General features: G+C 53.7%; 1 protein-coding gene across 1 annotated transcript; it reads right to left on the reverse strand.

Annotated features, from left to right (window-relative positions):
• Positions 1-14,623: 14,623 nt before the first annotated feature.
• On the reverse strand, positions 14,624-17,600 carry LOC128850763 (forkhead box protein J1-B-like). Its single transcript, XM_054055756.1, has 2 exons — positions 17,097-17,600; positions 14,624-15,439 (listed from the first exon to the last, which is right to left on the reverse strand). The coding sequence occupies exons 1-2, from the start codon at positions 17,598-17,600 to the stop codon at positions 14,624-14,626; spliced, it is 1,320 nt and encodes a 439-aa protein (XP_053911731.1).
• Positions 17,601-17,822: the final 222 nt, after the last annotated feature.

Consider the following 17,822-nt stretch of genomic DNA (forward strand, 5'->3'; position numbering starts at 1 on the left):
CGGCTGATGGGGCTGAGCCCGGGGCTGAGCTCTGCTTGGCCTCGGGGATTGCCAGGAGCGGCTGCGGCAGCGCCGGGGGGATTGCTGCAGGGGATCGCCTTGGGAATCACCTCGGAAATCGCTTTGGGAATCACCTGGAGAATCACCTCGAGAAATGCCGTGTATGGCTCCAACAGCGGAAGGGTCTCCTCGAGCAGAAACTGCACGTGGGCTGCAGGCGAGGGCGTCAGTGGGGGCAGCACCGGGACCGGGGCTGCAGCCTGGCCACCACGGCCCCTGGGCTGATCCTCAGCATCCTCGGCACTGAAGCCTCCTCTGCCTCTGCCTCTGCCTCTCCCCCCATCTCCTGAGCCCTCCCTCTCCCCTCTTTCTCTCTCTCTCCCTCCCCTTCTATCCCCCTCTCCCCTCCCCTCTCTCTCTCCCACACACTTCTCCCTCTCTTCCCTCTCCATCTGCCTTTCCTCCCTCTCCCCAGCTCCTTTCCCCTCCCTTCCCCCCTCAGCTCTCCCTTCTACCCCTTCTCCTCTCTCTCAGCCCCTCCCTCTCTCCCCCTTTTCCCCCTCTCGCTCTCCTCCTCTCCCCTCCCTCTCCCCTCCCTCTCTCCCCCTTTTCCCCCTCTCAGCTCTCCTCCTCTCCCCTCCCTCTCCTCAGCCCTTTCTCCCCCCTCCCCTCCCTCCCTCAGCCCTTTCTCCCCTCTCCCCTCGCTCTCTCAGCCCTTTCTCCCCTCTCCCCTCCCTCTCCTTCCCCTCCCTGCCCTCCTCTCCCCTTTCCCCGCGGCTCTCTCGCCCCTCCCCGCCGCCCCCAGCCCCGCCGGTCGGTTCCTCCCCCGCAGCCCCTCAGCCGCGCTGCCGCCCTCACCTCCGCGCTGCGGTTAAAGCTCCGCAGCCCCGCGCCGGCGGTTGGACCCGCGCGGTCGCGCCTCTCATTGGCTGAAGCGGGGACGGCCCCTCCCATTCCCTGGGGCGGGGACGGAGGGGGCACTCCAAAAAGGAAGGGGGGGGTCGGGGCACCCGGAAGGTGGGGGCACGCCCCAAACTGGGGGCTCCTGAGTGCATTCTGGGGGGCAGTGTTCCCTTCCAAGCCCCAAGGAGCCCCCAAACCCCATCCCAGCTACCCCAAAGCCCCCACGAATCCCAAAACCCATCTTACCCCTTCCACCAGCCCCCCCCAAATCCCCCTCAAACCCTCAGGGGATCCCCAAAGCCCCACCTCAGCACCTCCAAAGCCCCTGGGGACCCCAAAACTCAGCCCTATCCCCCCATAAACTCCTCCCCAGATCTCCCCCACAGACCCTGGCGACCCCAAAACCCCCACCTCAGCTCTTCCCAAGCCCTGGGGACCCCAAGATCCAGCCCCACCCCCAGCAAACCTCCAGGGCAGCTAAAAAAAACCCACCCCAGCCCCCCCAGTGCCCACCTGGACCTAGAGGAACCCCAAAACTCAGCCCCGTCCCCCCATAGTGCTCCCAAATCTCCCGCAATCCTATAGGGGACCCCAAATCCAACCCCAGCTCCCCCAAGGCCTTTGGGGACCCCAAAACCTGCACCCTAGCCCCTCCCCAATGCCCCCCTGAGCCCCTGGGCACCTCAAATCTCCACCCCAGCCCCCCAATACCCCTTGCCAAGCCCCACAGGAACCCCAAACCCCAGCCCCAGTTCCATATAGCCTCCCCCAAATCTCCCGCAGACCCCCTGGGGACCTCCAAACCCCCACTTCAGCCACCCCCAAGGCCCCCAAGGACCCCTGGGCACCCCAAAACTCTCTCCCAAGAGTTGAGGTGGGGCTGAGGGGGAGTGCAAGATCTTGTGATGAGATTTTGGGGTACCCCCACATTTCAGGGCTCTTGCTACAAGGAAACCTCTGTCCTCCTCCTTTGCTCACTGATACCCAACTCCACCAGCATTATTAATAAAAAGGGAACCCATTTCCTACTGACATTTCTTGCACCCCAGTCCCACAGCTCTCGCCACTGCTGGTCTCTCAGCCAAACTCTTTCTCACACAGCTCCAAACACATCAGGGGCTCATGGCCTTGTCTCATCGAACACTGAGAACAGTCCATGGATTGGGATCCCCCAGCTGCCCTGGGGCCTTGCTCAGTGTTTCCCCCTGAAAGGTTTCTCAAAGCCCAGCTCTCTCAGCCTCTCCTTGTCCATAATGTGCTCCAGGCCCAACCATTCTTCTGGGCTCGGCAGGACTCACTCCAGGCTGGGCAGGGTCTTCCTGGTGCTGGGAGCCCCGTCCTGGACACAGCAGCCCTGATATGTCCTGTGGTGGGTTCACCTTGTCCAGCAGCTGGACCCCACCCAGCTGCTCCCTCCCTGCCCGGAACCAATGATACAGAGGGAGAAAACAAACCAGGAGAGCTCATGGGTCAAGAGAAAGCAAAGGAGTTCAGGGCCCAATGACTGTCACTGGCAAAGACACGTGGACTTTGCTGAAGGTCTGTTTAATTTATTGCCAGTTGAGAAAGGTTTGGATTATGAGAAACAAGAACAAAACATTAAAGCACATTCCTCTCCTGATTTCTCCCACGCTCAAATGACTCCTTTGCTCCCAGTTCCTTTGCCCACCCCATCCCCAGAAGGAGCATGGAGGGTGGTGAAGAGGGGGTTAACAGTCAGTGAAGAACATCTCTGCTGCTCCTTCCTCCTCACACTTCTCCCCTGCTCCGGTGTGGCTACTCTCCATGGGATCCCATCTCATTACAGGTCAAGGCTCAGTGTGGTTCATTCCTTTCTACCCATGGGGAAGTGTCAGGACCCTGAGAGCATCCGTGGACCTTCACCCACCCCTCTGTCCATGGCCCAGGAGACCAGGTTTGACTGACATCCCCAGCTTGAGCTAATCTGTAGGTGTGTGGGTCTGCAGACACAGACACAGCCTGTCCTGTCCATGGGCCTTGTTGAGTCAGACTTGCAGAATCACTTCCCAGGTTGGCTCTTTAGGGGGTTAAAAGTGGAATGACATCGTAGCCGTCCCAGTGCCAGAACCCAGGAGATTCACAGAGGCTTAGGGCCATTCTTCTTCCTTTCTTTTCATCACTTGGTCAGGTCTGAGAGGCGATATAGAAAAGCAGGTGAGGTTTCAGGGTGCAGATGATGGAAAGGGGGGAGCAGAGACATCACATGAAATGATTTAAAATCAGTTTATTCAAAACCATTCTCTTCCTTTCACAGAACTCTTAAGTCTTCCACAAAAACCTGGAAGCTCTAAGATGCCTCCACCTCCCACTCTTGTAGTTTTTAAGCTGACAGTTTCCAAGTCATTTTGTTTGAATTCTGTTTCCAGCCTAAAGCACCCCAAGGGCTGGAGATGGGCCAGGAGACTGGCAGAAGGATCCTGCTGCTCTGGACAAGAAGGTGGATATTCCCAGGTATCATAGAAGGTGTGGTAGACCAATAGCTGTGTTCGTGGAGCAGGTCAAATGCCCAAATCCTCTCTTTTAATTGTGGCCTTGGTGTCTTGTTGATGTCTAAAGTCTCTGTGCGGATGCTGACATGGACTGAGCAGCCTGGTCTGAATTCAGAGCTGGCCCTGCTTGGAGCTGGGAATTGGACTGGAGGTCACCTGAGCCCTCTTATTCCCTAGGTTTTCCTTTGAACACAAGATATAGAGACCCACTTAGCAAGTTGACCCGAGCCTCCCCCCGCAGGCCAAAGTATGCCCTCACACCTCATGCTGTGGGCCTCTAACTCCATCCTGGCAGACCTCCTCCAGATCCTTTCCAGTTTCTCCACTTTCCTTTTGAACTGTGAGACTCTTTGGGTCCTGTGGCATCGTCCTGGTGCCAGAAGAGTGAGGGCAGTGATTGTCTCCTTTGCACAGTGTCAAGAGTTGCTCCCTCTGCTCCCTTGCAGTGAGTGGCTGTGGGTGGGCAAGAAGTTGTCAGGGGGACACGGCCAGGACAGCTGACCCTGGCTGGTCAGAGGGAGATTCCATAACATCGACGCCATGGTCAGTGATAAAACCTGTGGCAGGAGAAGTGGAGATTTTTATTGTTCAAGGTGATGGGTGATGGTAGACTGGTGGGGTGTCAGTCCGCTTGAGGGAGGTGGCAAGTGGTGGCATTTGCACTGGTTTTGATTTTGGTTTATGTCGGTTTTTAGATTAGACATTAGGAAGAAATTTTTCACAAAGAAGGTGGTGAGGCAGTAGCCCAGGTTTCCCAGGGAAGCTGTGGATGCCCCTCCCTGGAGGTGTCCAAGGTCAGGTCAGATGGGGCCTTGAGTAACCTGGTCCACTGCAAGGTGTCCCTGCCCATGGCAAGGGGGTGGAACGGGATGGACTTTGATGTCCCTTCAACCCAAACCATTCTAGGATTCTGATAAATGTTGAAGACTCAATCTCACTGGCCATTTCGGAAAAGGGCAGGCAATGTGCAAGGGGTGCCAGTGCTCAGGGAGCTTCCCAGTCTGCTCACTCAGCTCCCTGGGATGCTGCCCCTCCTGTCTCATAGACAGGGAAGTACTGCGTTTGCTCAAGTGATCCCTGACTTGATCCTCATCCACTGCTCACCCATCTCCTCCAGAGTCCTGCCCTGAGTCACAGTGGCCTGGGAGACCTTGAAGGGGAAGACAGGCACAAAGAGGAGAGAGGGAATCTCAGATCTGTCTACACCTTACTTCCTAAACACAGCAGTGCCCACACAGGGTCAGTCTTTCTTCTTTAACTGTTCCTGAAGCAGCAAACACTCATCGTGGGGCCCTTGAATTGCCTTTCAAGCTGAGACTGGTTTTGGTCTGGACACTCGCAGTGCTTGAAGAATGCTGTCCTTGAAGACCATCTGTCCTGAGCTCTATGACCATGTCACAGCTCTGTCTCCCATGGGAAAGGCTCCAGCTCCACCTGCCTGTGCCCCTGGATGAAGGAATTACTGCCCATTGGGGCTGAATTCCTGCAACTGTTGCACCAGGCAAGCTCATCCCTGCCATCAGGAAACCTGGGACCAGGCATATAGCACTGCGTGTGTGGAAAGGCTTTGCTCAGAGTAGAGACAGGCTGGGACACAAGAGAAGTGAGTGCCTTTCAAACCCCAGGTCTAAAGACCCAGGATGAAATTCCTGAATTCACTCCATGGAACACCTCCTCCCAGCTTGGAGAAGTGAGATCATTCCCTGTCGCCTTCCTGCTGTCCTGCTGCTGGTGAGAGAAGAAAAGTGATTCTTGTGCCCAGTTATTTTTGTAAGAGGAGCAATGACACGGCAGGACAGAAGTGTCTCTGCCAGCTGAGAGAGGGAACATCAGGGATGGCTTCAGCCCGTTTCTCAGCAGGTTCCCTGGAGCCCCAGGGACACCTGGAGGGAGCCCCGAGGGGGCAGAGAAAGGGCTGCCTTGGGCTGCTCCTCTGCTGCTGAGCTGGGCTGGGCTCCTGGCACGGAGGGAGCTGGTGGCAAGTGGGCAGTGCTACAAAGAGCCATCTCTGGGCAGGAGCAGCTCCTCTGCAAAGCCCAGCAGGGCTGAGGGCACTGCCTGCAGGCAGCGAGGGGAGAGGAGGGAGGCACAGAGAGGGGAAAGGCAGGGTGGGGTGGGAGGAAAGAGGAGGCTTCATTTGGAGAAAATCTTCACAGCCCTTCTCCAGGTGAGTCTCTGGGTGCAGGACAGTGTGTGTGCGGTCCTGGAGGGATCCCCTAAATCTGGCACAGCCACAGCCTGTGGGATCTGTCAGGAGGGCTCTTGCTGTTTCTCCAGCAGAGCAAAAAACAGAGTCAGTGCTCAGCCTGCCCGGGGAGTTCCCCATGGAGGGACAGAGAGAAGGTATGGGGGGAAGAAGCACCTCCTGGCAGGAGAGGGTCTTTCTGCTTTCATGAGGTGCTGTGTGAGTCAGGGCTGCTCACAGCTCCAAATGCCTTCAGGATATTTCTAAGAGGACATTTTAAAGGGGAGATCAGGGCAGAGATTACATTAAAGATCAAGAACTTCACTGAGTTTGCCTTTTCACTTTCCTGCCCTTGGGGAATTTCAGTGGAAAAATAGAAGAAAAGGCTGTCATGATTGAAGAAATCAGCCAGACTCCTGAGCTGTGTCCTTGAGTGGTCAGTAGGTCTGATAGGAGCCTCCAAAAGTGTCTGCAGCTGCTCCTCTGCCCACGGACACCACCAGCATCACCTCTGCTGGACCCACCAGGCTCAGTCTGTGCTGTCCTTTTTTGCTTATAAACAAGACCCTGTGCCCAGCTTTACCCGGCAAACAGGCAGGTTTGTGTAGGGCCAGGGGGAGAGCAGAGAGGGTCAGATGGGGTCTGTGAGCACTCACAGGGAAAAGACATGGGACAGGGAAACACCTTCCAGGAGGAAAATCTCCATCAGAAGGCATTGGATCACGGAATGAGAGGCGAATTCATACAGAGGTGTTCTGGGAGGGAGAATTGAGACAGCTCTGTGTGATCCCCTCCAGGGCAGCCCCTTCCTCTGAGCGAGCCCCCTGGCCTCCTCTCCCACCCAGCAAAGCCTCTGCCCTCAGGGCTCTGGGCTCCAGGGCTGAACCCCCTCCTCTACAGCCACAGCTCCAGTGCCCTCTCCAGAGCACAGGGGCTGAGAGCAACTGCCCGGCAAGGTTGGTGTCTGGGAGGGGGCGAGCACAGCTGGGGAAGGGGAACACTGTCTGTGTGCCCGGCTGCCTCTGCCCTGGCCTCTCGCAGCCAGGCCCTTACTGTCTTGCTCCCTGTTTCTCCCCTTGTCTCTGGTCTTGTTATTTTTCTCTTCTTTTCCCTGCCAGGCTCTCTGGGGATGGGAGTTGCAGCTGTACATTCACCCACTGCCCTGGTGGCTCCTTTCCTGACATTGTGTCCACGGGAACCCATTTCCCAGCTTTGATCTGAGCTGTGAGGCAGTGAGAAATGCAGTCAGTGGGGCTGGGGAAGGAGCTGAATCTCCTCTAATGAAATGCCATCTTGAGGACACTTGGCTCTCCTTGAGGTTTCCTTCAAAGCTCTGAGCTTCCCTCCGTTATGCAAACATGTACCACAGCATCTTGGTGTGACCTGAAAGCCTCATGGAGAAATGCAGAGATGCTGCAAGAGAGAAACTATTGTTGAGTGGGTGAAAGGAGCTGAGTGTGTCCTGGGCTGGAAGTGGGGTGCTCAGACCTTAGGAAAAGGTGCGGCATTGAGTGGTGTAAAGTAGATCCTTCTGCTCTCAGCTGGGCCTAGTGTTTTTTCAGAAGAACATGGGAGTGTGATCTGCCTCCATGTCAGAAGGGTGTAATCCCAGGGCAGCTGAGACTAAGAGCGAGGGACAGAGCAGCTCCCCTCCCTCTGCACTGAGCCACTGGCAATGCTCTCACCTTGCAGGATTCCCTCTCTTCTCCCAGAGTGCAGCAGAGATGCTGAGTGGTTCTGACAGCCAAGAGCACTGCCCAGTGCAGATGCTGACAGGCCCTGCAGAGCAGGGCTGACCCCTCACTGCCAGTGGGCAGAGGCCCTGCTCCTCCCGGCACTTTCAGCCGGCACCAAGCAGGGCTGCAGGCACGGAGCTGAAGGAAGGGCTGCGATAAAAGGGACAGGGTGTGAGCAGCAGGGAGAGGGGAAGGAGAAATGGCTTTGATTTTGCTCAGAGACCTCTCCCCTAACTTGTCACTGTCCTTTCCCTTCTGACAGTACCCCATGCTCAGAGGCAGCAGATGTCCAACAGCAGCTCCATCACCCAATTCCTCCTCCTGGCATTCACAGACACACGGGAGCTGCAGCTCTTGCATTTCTGGCTCTTCCTGGGCATCTACCTGGCTGCCCTCCTGGGCAACGGCCTCATCTTCACCACCATCACCTGTGACCACCACCTCCACACCCCCATGTACTCCTTCCTCCTCAACCTCTCTATTCTTGACCTCGGATCCATCTCCACCACTCTCCCCAAATTCATGGCAAATTCCCTCTGGGACACCAGGATGATTTCCTACTCCAGATGTGTTGCACAATTCTTTCTATTTATCTTCTTGCTTTCAGCAGAGTATTCTCTTCTGACCATCATGTCCTACGACCGCTATGTTGCCATCTGCAAACCCCTGCACTACGGGACCCTCCTGGGCAGCAGAGCTTGTGTCCACATGGCAGCAGCTGCCTGGGGCGCTGGGTTTCTCCATGCTCTGCTGCACACGGCCAATACATTTTCTCTGCCCCTCTGCCAGGGCAATGCTGTGGACAAATTCTTCTGTGAAATCCCCCAATTTATCAAGCTCTCCTGCTCACACTTCTACATCAGGGAGGTTGGATTTATTGATGTTAGTGTCTGTTTATTTTCTGCATGTTTTGTTTTCATTGTGGTGTCCTATGTGCAGATCTTCAGGGCAGTACTGAGGATCCCCTCTGAGCAGGGACGGTACAAAGCCTTTTCCACGTGCCTCCGTCACCTGGCCGTGGTCTCCCTCTTTGTCAGCACTGGAGCATTTGCTTACCTGAAGCACCCCTCTATCTCCTTTCCATCCCTGGACCTTGTGGTGTCAGTTCTGTACTCAGTGGTGCCTCCAGCATTGAACCCTCTCATCTACAGCTTGAGGAACCAGCAGCTCAAGGATTCAGTGTGGAAACTGGTATCTAGATGGTTCTCTGAAGCAATGAGCTTCTCACCACGTTCTGCATAGCAGTTATCCTGCAACTCATGGCAGGCCCAGACTAACTTCTGTATTGGTCTTGGTGTTTTTTTTCAGTTGGTATAAACTTGTCATTCTGTTTTTAATTCACTCTCTTATTCTCTTTTCTTACTGATTGGCTGTGTAAATGAGGAGATGTTCTTCCAATAAAGTGTGTTTCAACAAAATAAAGGCATATTCAAGGACTTTTCTTTCCTGATATCTTTCCTCAAGGCCTTTCAGGAGCTGCAGGGACAGTTCCTGCGGGCATGAGTGGAGGGCAAAAGAGTCCCAGCACAGCAGCCCTGCCAGGCACCAGTGCTTGATCTCCCCAAGCTGTTGTCTCTCCACTTCCACACTCTCCTCCTCACCTCTTGCCCTGCTGAAAGGCCTGAGGGCTCTGAGCTTGGTCACAGCCGTGCTGCATGGCAGTGCTGTGCCTGCAGACAGGGACGGGCAGTGGGCACTTGTGGGACAGAGCTGCCTCCACAACAGCCTTTCCATTTCTTTCCATTGCTTTTCCAGAGCAAGGGAATGTCCTCAGGGCAGTGCCTGAAGGCTTAGCGCTTCTGCTTAAGTTTCTCTTAAGAACATGCCAAGGAAGTGACTCAGAGATGAAAACACCAGTGTTCAGCTGAAGAGTTTTGGTGTGCGAGGCTGTGCCAGGCTGCAGAGCACTTGCTCTTCTCCAGAGAGGTCAGATCCAGCCAGGGAAGAAAGCAGAGGTGGGTGCAGGATATTAAGAAGGTAGATCCAGTACACACGTGTGCCAGTTTAATACCAGCTACATCTTCACCCACTGTGAGCTTGCCAAGACCATGTAGAAACATTTTACTGCAGTGTAAATGAACTGACAGATAAACCTGTTCTCACTCTGTACACCATATCTGCTGTGCTCCTGGGCTGTACATGGCAGAGCAGCTCTGACCACCCGGCAGCATAAGGTGGAGGTTTCGTGTGTTTCTCGGTGGTATAGGGGGTGCACCCCTCTTTCCTTACCCTGCCAGGCAGCAGCTTTCCTTCATTTGTCTCTTTGTCCCACAGATGAAATCTGAGTTCGTCCCCCAGCACCCGGACATCACAGAATCATCCTGGGTCTTTACAATCCCCGAGCAGAGCGTTTCAGTCCCACTCCTGTTGGTGGGAAATGCCACCGACCCGCTAGTGACTCTGGACAGACCCCACCTGAACTTCCACTCGCTGTTGATTGGAGAGCACCCTCGTTACCCTTTACACCTCTCCAGGGGCTCAGCAGTCCCATTATTCCATCAGGCTCTTCCTTCTCCATGAAGAAGCTGGAAATGGAAGTGGGCTCTTGTGAGCAGAGCATCCAGCTCCTGGCACCCAAGTGTACAAGGGAGAGGAAGGGTAAGTGAAGAAGGTCTGTGTCAGGAACAGGGCATGTAGTTGGGGCTGTTTCCAAGAGGGAATTGGAGGGTGGCGCAGGGGAGCCTGGGGGATCAGAAGTGTGTTTCCATGTTGGCATCCTGAGCGTGCCATGCTGCAGGCAATGGTTGTTGCTGCAAAACTGTCTGCTGGGCTCAGGCAGGAGCGCAGTGGGCAGTGGTGGTCCATTGACCAGAGAAACAAAAGTTTTTCAGCAGCTGCTTTGTCCTCTCTGCAGGGCATGAGGTACAGCAGACTATCTGCGTGATCAACAGAGAGAAGGAAGCCTTCAGTTTTGCTTTCAGAAAAAGGTCTTTCTTCTCAGAGGGCTGCAAAGTGCAAATAGAGCCCCTGAAAGGCTCCATCCCTCCTCTTTCATGGTAACAGGGCTCACAGTCCAGATTTCCTCTCCCACATGCCAAACACAGCACTGTCATTTTGCTTTTGAGGCTCTCTCCCTTCTGCAGTCACCAGGTGACTCTCAGCTATAGCATGCATGTGCTTTGTTCTGTTCCTTCCCAGTGGAAACAGGCTGAAACTGCAGGCTTCTCCATCGAGTGTCTGTGTCTGAGTTACCCTGGTCTTCTAGACAGCCTTCCTGGAGCAATTCAGGCATTCGATCTTCTAGTTTTCATGACAAAGACGTGTTTTGCGGTTTGAAGCCTGTGACCCTGCTGAGCCAGCGACCTTAAGTATGCAAGGTCTCCTCTCTTCTCTGTGTTCCTTTAGTCACCAAGAGCACAAAGCACACATACAGCATTGAAGCCCATCATGAGGGACAGCAACAGCTTTATGGAAGTAGGTGTTTTTCAGATTTGCCTGTCTGAAAATGGATACTCTTTTCTTGCGAACTGCAGCTGTAAGTAGTGATCAGACATGGCTACAAGTTCAAGCAGTGTCACAGGTCACCAGCTCATCTCTTCACCCACTATGGCTGTCCCTGTGCCCACTCAGAGCCTGCCTGGGTGTAGCACCAGGCAGCTTTGCTGTGGCTTTAAAGATGCTACATTTTAGCTTGCCGCTGGGTGTGAGATAAGAGAGCAACCTGCATCAATTACTGTGGCTTCCCCTGAGAAGTGTTAATTCCTTAAGCCCCTGTGTTTGGTTGTGTTTGATCCCACATCCAGAAATTACATTGTAATTACTCTCAGAAATTACAGTTTGGTGGCTCCTGCAATTGCACATTCGTCATGGGAGCTGGATGATTCCTCTTTGCAAAGAGGATATTACTGTTGCCATATAGATGGGAGACACTAGAGATCTGTGAGTGTCCTTCTCTGTGTTTGGGACAGAAGTGGGATCTTGTGGCACGTGGGCAGGGTAGTAAGGTCGGTGTTAGTTCAGCATTTGCTGCCTTTTTGCTATATCCTCTGCCATTTCATTGCACACATCATCATACCCTAAAGAGTTCTCACCAAGCTTTGCTCCATAGAGGGAGGCAGGGTGAAGTGCTCTCCTGGATTCTCCCAAGCCTGGAGTCTCACCACAGCCATTGCACAGCTTCTCTCCCATAGGGTGGGCAATGTGGGGCCACAATAGCTGAGAGACAGTGAATGGAGCAAAAAGAGTCTTCTTCTCTCCCCAGGCTTCCCATTACGGTTGTCCTCACACCAACACAAGAAGGAGAGGCAGTCTTCAACCTCAAGTGTGGTGTCAACAGGAAGAGCCAGACCCTATCGTTGAATATCAAGGCCACCCGCTGCAGCAAAGCGGAGAGACAGAGGGCTGTGCTTCACGCTGCAGAGAAGCAGTGAAATGTTAAGTGATATAAAGCAGAGTTTTTAAAAAGTTTGATAACAAATGCAACCATGATTTTCAAGGTTTGCTGGCAAGGTGCGTTTGCTTATGCACTGCACAGAGGACAGGGTCAGACTCCCTCCTGTTAAGTCATGATGTTCAGAGAGGACCCTCTTGTGCTCTAAACCCCTCCTCAGAGAGACTCCAGGGAGGGGTGGCTGGATTGAGACTTTGCCAAAGAGTTGGTCAACAGTTCACGTGTAAAGGATCACATCCATGCAGTCATATCCAAGCCATCCATCCTTTGTACCTCTAAGCCAAGATCACAAAGTCTCCCTGCACTTATTCCCCTAAGTCCCTCTCTGAGGTTCTGTTGAGGCAAGGATTCTCTCACCCTCAAGGAGTAATTGTGAGACATGTCCTTTTCCAGGGGACCTCCTGATGTGCATCTCCCTTTCGTTTCAGGAGAGCTCAAAGGGCTCTTGGGCTGCTCGCTCCTTATGCGGTGAGATAATTGACTCACAGTCACATTTCCACACTGACCGCAGGGGCCAGGTTCTTGCAGATCTGCCGTGTGGGTGCATTACCATGGATCAGGCGCGCATGGAGCCATGGCTGCCTCGCCCTCCCCACGACTCCGTGCCACTCGTTGAGCCCCACTGGGAACGGGCAAAGCCCACCCCGCTGGAGGAGCAGGAGGAGTCGGTGCCCATCACAGCCGAGCAGCGGCCCGAGCGGGAGCACGGGAAGCGTCTGGCACAGCAGGAGAGGCAGCGGGCAGCCCTGATCACAGGGACCTGATGGACACAGGACGATATTGACTGGGATGGGTGGAAGGTCCGAGCTTGATGCCAAGACTGACAACGTGTACGGCATGGAATAACCCGATTGTCAAGCACCGTCTCCTGCAGCACCACGCACAGAGGCAGGGACCTGCACCCACCCGCTCCAGCCCAACCCTCTCCCAAATCCCCATTTCTTTCTTAATTCATTAAATGAGTTCAGTTTTTGCTTGCCGGCGCCTCTCTGCCTGTGGTCATTGGCACAGCGGGAGGGGCGGGTGTTCACGCAGGCTCTGCCCACCCCGCGGGGAGCTTAGCTGGGCTGGCGATGGCCACCGAGAGGATGGGGAGATGGGGCATCACTCCAGGCTGTAGGTGCCTGTGGGTGAAACCACCTGGATTTGCGTCAGCGTCAGCAGGATGGGGGCCTCCATCGCTGCCCCACTACCGGCATCACCATCATTGCCCAGCACCAGCATCACTGCTGGCGAGCTGGATCCGGCCCTGGGATGGAGCCAGGAATGCCCCAGGAGGCCAAGCCGGGACTTTAAGAGTCCAAAAGGAGAACCCTTTAAAGATTAAAGAACTGCAAAGGAATAGAAAAGTTAATGCATTTCAAGCCTTGAGAATTCCCATACAGGCAAAAACAGATGAAAGGGGTCAGGAGTTTGGCAATGCCTGGACCGTTCTGATAAATGTCGAAAAGACTATCACTTTACCAATCAAATATTGGGGGTAAACCAATAACATCAAGGAAACAAGGTAACCAGCAACCCAGCGGGCAGCGGAGATGCTTGACGACAGTAAATGCCCCCGTTCGGATCTTCTCCACAGCCTCCTCAATCACAATAAGGGATTAATGCATTCATAAGGTATAGCTCCAAGCTTTCGGTCTTGTCATTGATGCTTTAAGTCCTTGGTTAGCGGGTCATTCGAATACTATTTTCAACGTCTTTTTGTGTGGCCTGGTGTTATTAATTCTGATTTTACCAGACAAATACAACTTACGGTTCATAATTTTTTTCCACCTGTGTATATCACCCAAGACAGTTGTATTGCTCAATTAATACCATTTCAAAAATTGTATTAGAGAAAATTGGCCTTCAAGTCACACCTGAAAAAATTCAAACTTGTCCACTATGGAAATATCTGAGTTGGAAAATTTTAGATGCCACAATTGAACCTCAGCAAATTAAATTGTAGAGAGTAGTCAAAACTTTAAACGATTTGTAAAAACTCCTAGGAACAATCAATTGGGTTAAATCTTATTTGGGTATCACTAATGCAGAACTAAGTCCATTATTTGATCTTCTTAAGGGGGACATGGCTTTAACAGCCCCTCTCACCCTTATGAATGAAGCACAAAAAGCTTTGGGCAAAGTTAAAAGGCAATGTGAGCCTTTTCAGGAGCTGTAGGATTCTGCTGTCCCTGTAGAGCTGCTTCTGGGGAAACAGCTAAACTGTCAGGACAAACATCTGTTCCAGATGCCGGAGAAGCCCTGCCCTGGACAGCAGACAAGGTAAAACCCTTGGAGAGTTCCCAAGCAAGCTTTAGTGACTGCAGCTGCTCTAGGATTGCCCAGGACAGGGCTTTTGTGGGCAGTACATTCTGGAAGCTCCTGGTAATGCAGGAGCTCAGGCGAAGGGGAGTTGCCCATCACTGCTCTCTTTGGTCTCTCCCCATTGCTCTCGGCCCACCGAGAGAGGAATGCACAGCCTGGCCCCAGCCAGCCTTGCACACATCCCTGCATCCTGAGCCAACCTGTCCTCCCTGTGGGGATTCCCAAGCCTGCTGCGCCCTGACCCACCACCTCCTCCCTGCGTGCACCGGCAGCTGAGCGTCCGCTGCTTTTCTTCCTGGCCTTGGCAGAGCCCAGCGGCTCCTCAGCGCCATTGGACACATGAGGCTTCAGCTGTTCCTGCTTTACTGGGCGGGGGGAAGGGAACGCAGAACTTGGGCTCCCACATCCACACCCCAACATCTCCCCACATTTGAGTACAAATTACACCAAGAGTAATGGGATTGTTTTAACGCTTCTTTACTGATTCGTACTCTACAACTGCTCTCCATAAATACTACTTATCACGTTAAAGGTCCTAAGAGGTGCAGAATCCAGCTCTTGTAAGTCCCAGCAGCGTGGGGGAAGCATCCTGTTACAGCATGTGTGGGCTCTGAAGGGTGACTGGCCTCAAGAGGGACACAAGGCTGCTCCAGTCGCTTCCATCTGCTGGTACAGATATATCGCTGATGTCAAACAACTGCTCCACTTTGACAGCATTGGAAAGGGAATCGCTTGCCCCTTCATCGAAGAGATGCTGCAGGAAGGAAGCAGCCGTGGAGCTTTCATCCAAGCTCAGGTCGTTCTGGTTGGACTCAGAGAGGACCTGCTCCAGCCCCTGGGGACAGTCAATGTGCTGCCCATGTACCATCACTTCCAGGTTGTGCTTTTTGGGGCTGACTGGAGGTGTGACCTCCAGATCCCCAGAAGAGGAGAACTCCCTGTTTAGGTTGTTGTCCAAGTCCCCTTTCAGGGATCCCAGCTGGGTCTGCTCCTCCTGGGTCAGCAAGGCAGAGTTGGAGAGCCGACGCACCTTGGCCGTTTGCTTGGGCAAGGGCTGCTTGCGCTTGAGCCCTGCTTTGATATCCACTGGATTCTGGTTCTGGTTCTTGATAAATTCTTCAAACTCCTCCAGCAGCTGCTGTGACTCCATGCTGACAGAGAAGACCTTTTTGGAGGCGCAGCCCAGAGTGACCAGAGAGGCACCACACTGTGCTTCTTGCTGGGCTTTCTCGGTGGAGGCTGGGTGGATCTGCACTGGGCGCATCCTCTGCTTTTTGAAGGCACCGCTCTTGAGCCGGTCAGCGTATTGCAGGTCAAGCTTCCAAAAGCCATCTCTCCCTGGCTTGCCTTTCTCCCGAGGCACCTTGATGAAGCACTTGTTTGAGGAGAGGTTGTGCCGTATGGAGTTCTAGACCAAAAAGAGAAAAAACAAAGGTGTAACACTTATCTGCTGGCACAGCACCTGTCTGCGTGGGGAGGCTGGTGGAAAAGCACATTTGCAGCAAGGAGGAAGAGGAGAGTCTTTAGACCAATGTGGCCACGGCCCCGTTTACAGTGGTAACACGAGGCAGCACCATGGTGGACACCATCATCAGGGCCCTCCTTGCTTCCCCCACTTCATCTGCGCCCACTGTTATTGTTGAGAGGGAAATAGTTTGCTAAAATACCTTTGTCGACGGCGAGGGAAGCAAGCGGACAACTCAGTGTGAGTGATAAAGCAAGCTTCTTCTTTATTCAAAATCAGCCCGGATTATATACCCTAACATTCAAAAGATGCTTTGTGCTTTATAATTTGTTACACCTTATACATGATTAGTTACTTAAAACTATTTGTTCTCTATTGATTCATTGTCTTTTGTTAATTCATTAATACTATGTTGCTACTTCGAGTTCCGTTTATCTACTTGCAGTTATATTACAGTTGCAGCTGGGCTTGGTGTTCCATCCTGTTCCCTTGGGAAAGACTCACTTGTCCTTCAGAAGTTTCTTCTTAGAGATTCCTCCTTGTATGCCTTCTTGTTCTTTCAGTCCATATCTTCACTCAAAGTTTAACAAGGTTTCCACTTACACAATACGTGTCTCACAAAGCTTTTCTGTTAAATCATGTCCTTGTTCACTTAACCATTCCTCGATCCATTTTTCAACATTCTCATGTCCTTTTTCACTTAACCATTTCCCAACATACCGGCACTGTGTGTCCCTGCAGCCAGGCTGATACAAACCGGATGGGCAAAACTACAGAGACACAGGGGCTGTCCCATCCCAGCCCTGTGTATCCCCAGAGGTGCCTTTTGGCCCAGAGAAGCTCGGTGTGAAATCACTGCATCCTCATCAGCCACTGCTGCAATGAGGCGGAGGGAAGACAGTAGGGGAAGGAAAAGAAAGAAAAGTGCTTATTCACTTACATTTCCTGGCGGGTTAAAGTATTAATCATTCCTCCCTGCAACAGCCTCATATACTTCCGGCATCTCTGCAGAGAGGGACTGAAAACTTTCTTCCTTTCTTTAATAAACACATTGAATTCAAAGTGTGGCGATTATCCAGCCATGAGTTTGCAAGAGAAAGCCAACACGCCGGCACACAGCTTCTTCCATAGAGTCCCTCCCAGAAGTTTCCCAGCACAGGGGTGGCTGGGGAACCCACGTGGCCCTGAAGAGGGACCGAGGGACAGGAGACCTCCCCTCTGCCCTGCTTGGAATGCAGCAGCATTCCTGCTCTGAACCTCCCCAATGAGAGATATGTCCAACAAGTAGCATCTCCCTGCAGACCCTCTCCATCCCTCTCCAACCCCTGATCCTCAGTACCCACAGTTGCTCAACCTGATGATTTTCTCTGTGCTCAGCCCTGAGGGACTCAGGACCCCATGAAAACTCCAGAAAGATGAAGTGGGAGACAGAGACACCTTCACCCCAGAGCCAAGAGGAGACACAGGGGCTAAAAGTGATGTGGAGCCTTCCCACTCCAAAAATGATCCTGGGCCCCCTCTTACATGACAGAGGCTGCGAAAGGCCTTTCCCAGGCAGAAGGGGAGAGGGGACAGGGCAAGAGGTCTCCAAATGTATTACCTGCCACCCAGGGTCAGCTTGACGGAAGTAGCAGAAGTTGTTGGTAATCCACTTGTAGATGGCGGAGAGGGTGATGTGGGGCTCCTCGCTGGCTTCCATCGCCATGCGGATGAGGGTGGCGTAGGAGTAGGGCAGCTTGATGTAGGGGTTGCTCTTGTAGTCGATGCCCTCCATCAGCTGAGGGTGCATGGACACAACGTGGTGCTCCGTCATCGAGGTGGAGGAGGAGATGGGAACGCAGGGAGTGTGGGGCGTTCCCACGCACGCTGGGTCAGTGCCCAGGGGTGAGCACGGCACGGCAGAGCCGGGCATGCCCTGACAGGTGTGGGGGTCCGGGCCGCTGGGGCAGCAGGAGGAGCTGCCCATGCTGGCGCTGGTGATGGAGAAGTCCAGCAGCCACGTCAGGTTGGGCAGGCTGTCGTCCTTGTGGGGCGAGTCCCTCACGATGCCCTCCTGCCCTCTGTCCTTCCCTGCCTGCTCGTGGCTCAGCCGCCCTTCAGCCATGCCTCACTGACAGCTTTTGCATTCAGAGGGTGTGTGTGAAGCGGAGAGAGGGGACGGGGCAGATCCTGCAGTGGCAACAAGGAGAGGGATGAGGCTCCCTGAAGGGCAGCCGCTCTCTGGCACGCGAGCTCGGCTGGGACTGGGTGCTCCCCGTGCCGCCAAGTGAGATCCGTCCCTGGGCTGCTGCGCCCCAGCGCTGTGACACCTCCCCTGGGGGCTTTA

Source organism: Cuculus canorus, unplaced genomic scaffold (assembly GCF_017976375.1).
Source record: "Cuculus canorus isolate bCucCan1 unplaced genomic scaffold, bCucCan1.pri scaffold_69_arrow_ctg1, whole genome shotgun sequence".
NCBI classification, from domain to species: Eukaryota; Metazoa; Chordata; class Aves; order Cuculiformes; family Cuculidae; genus Cuculus; species Cuculus canorus.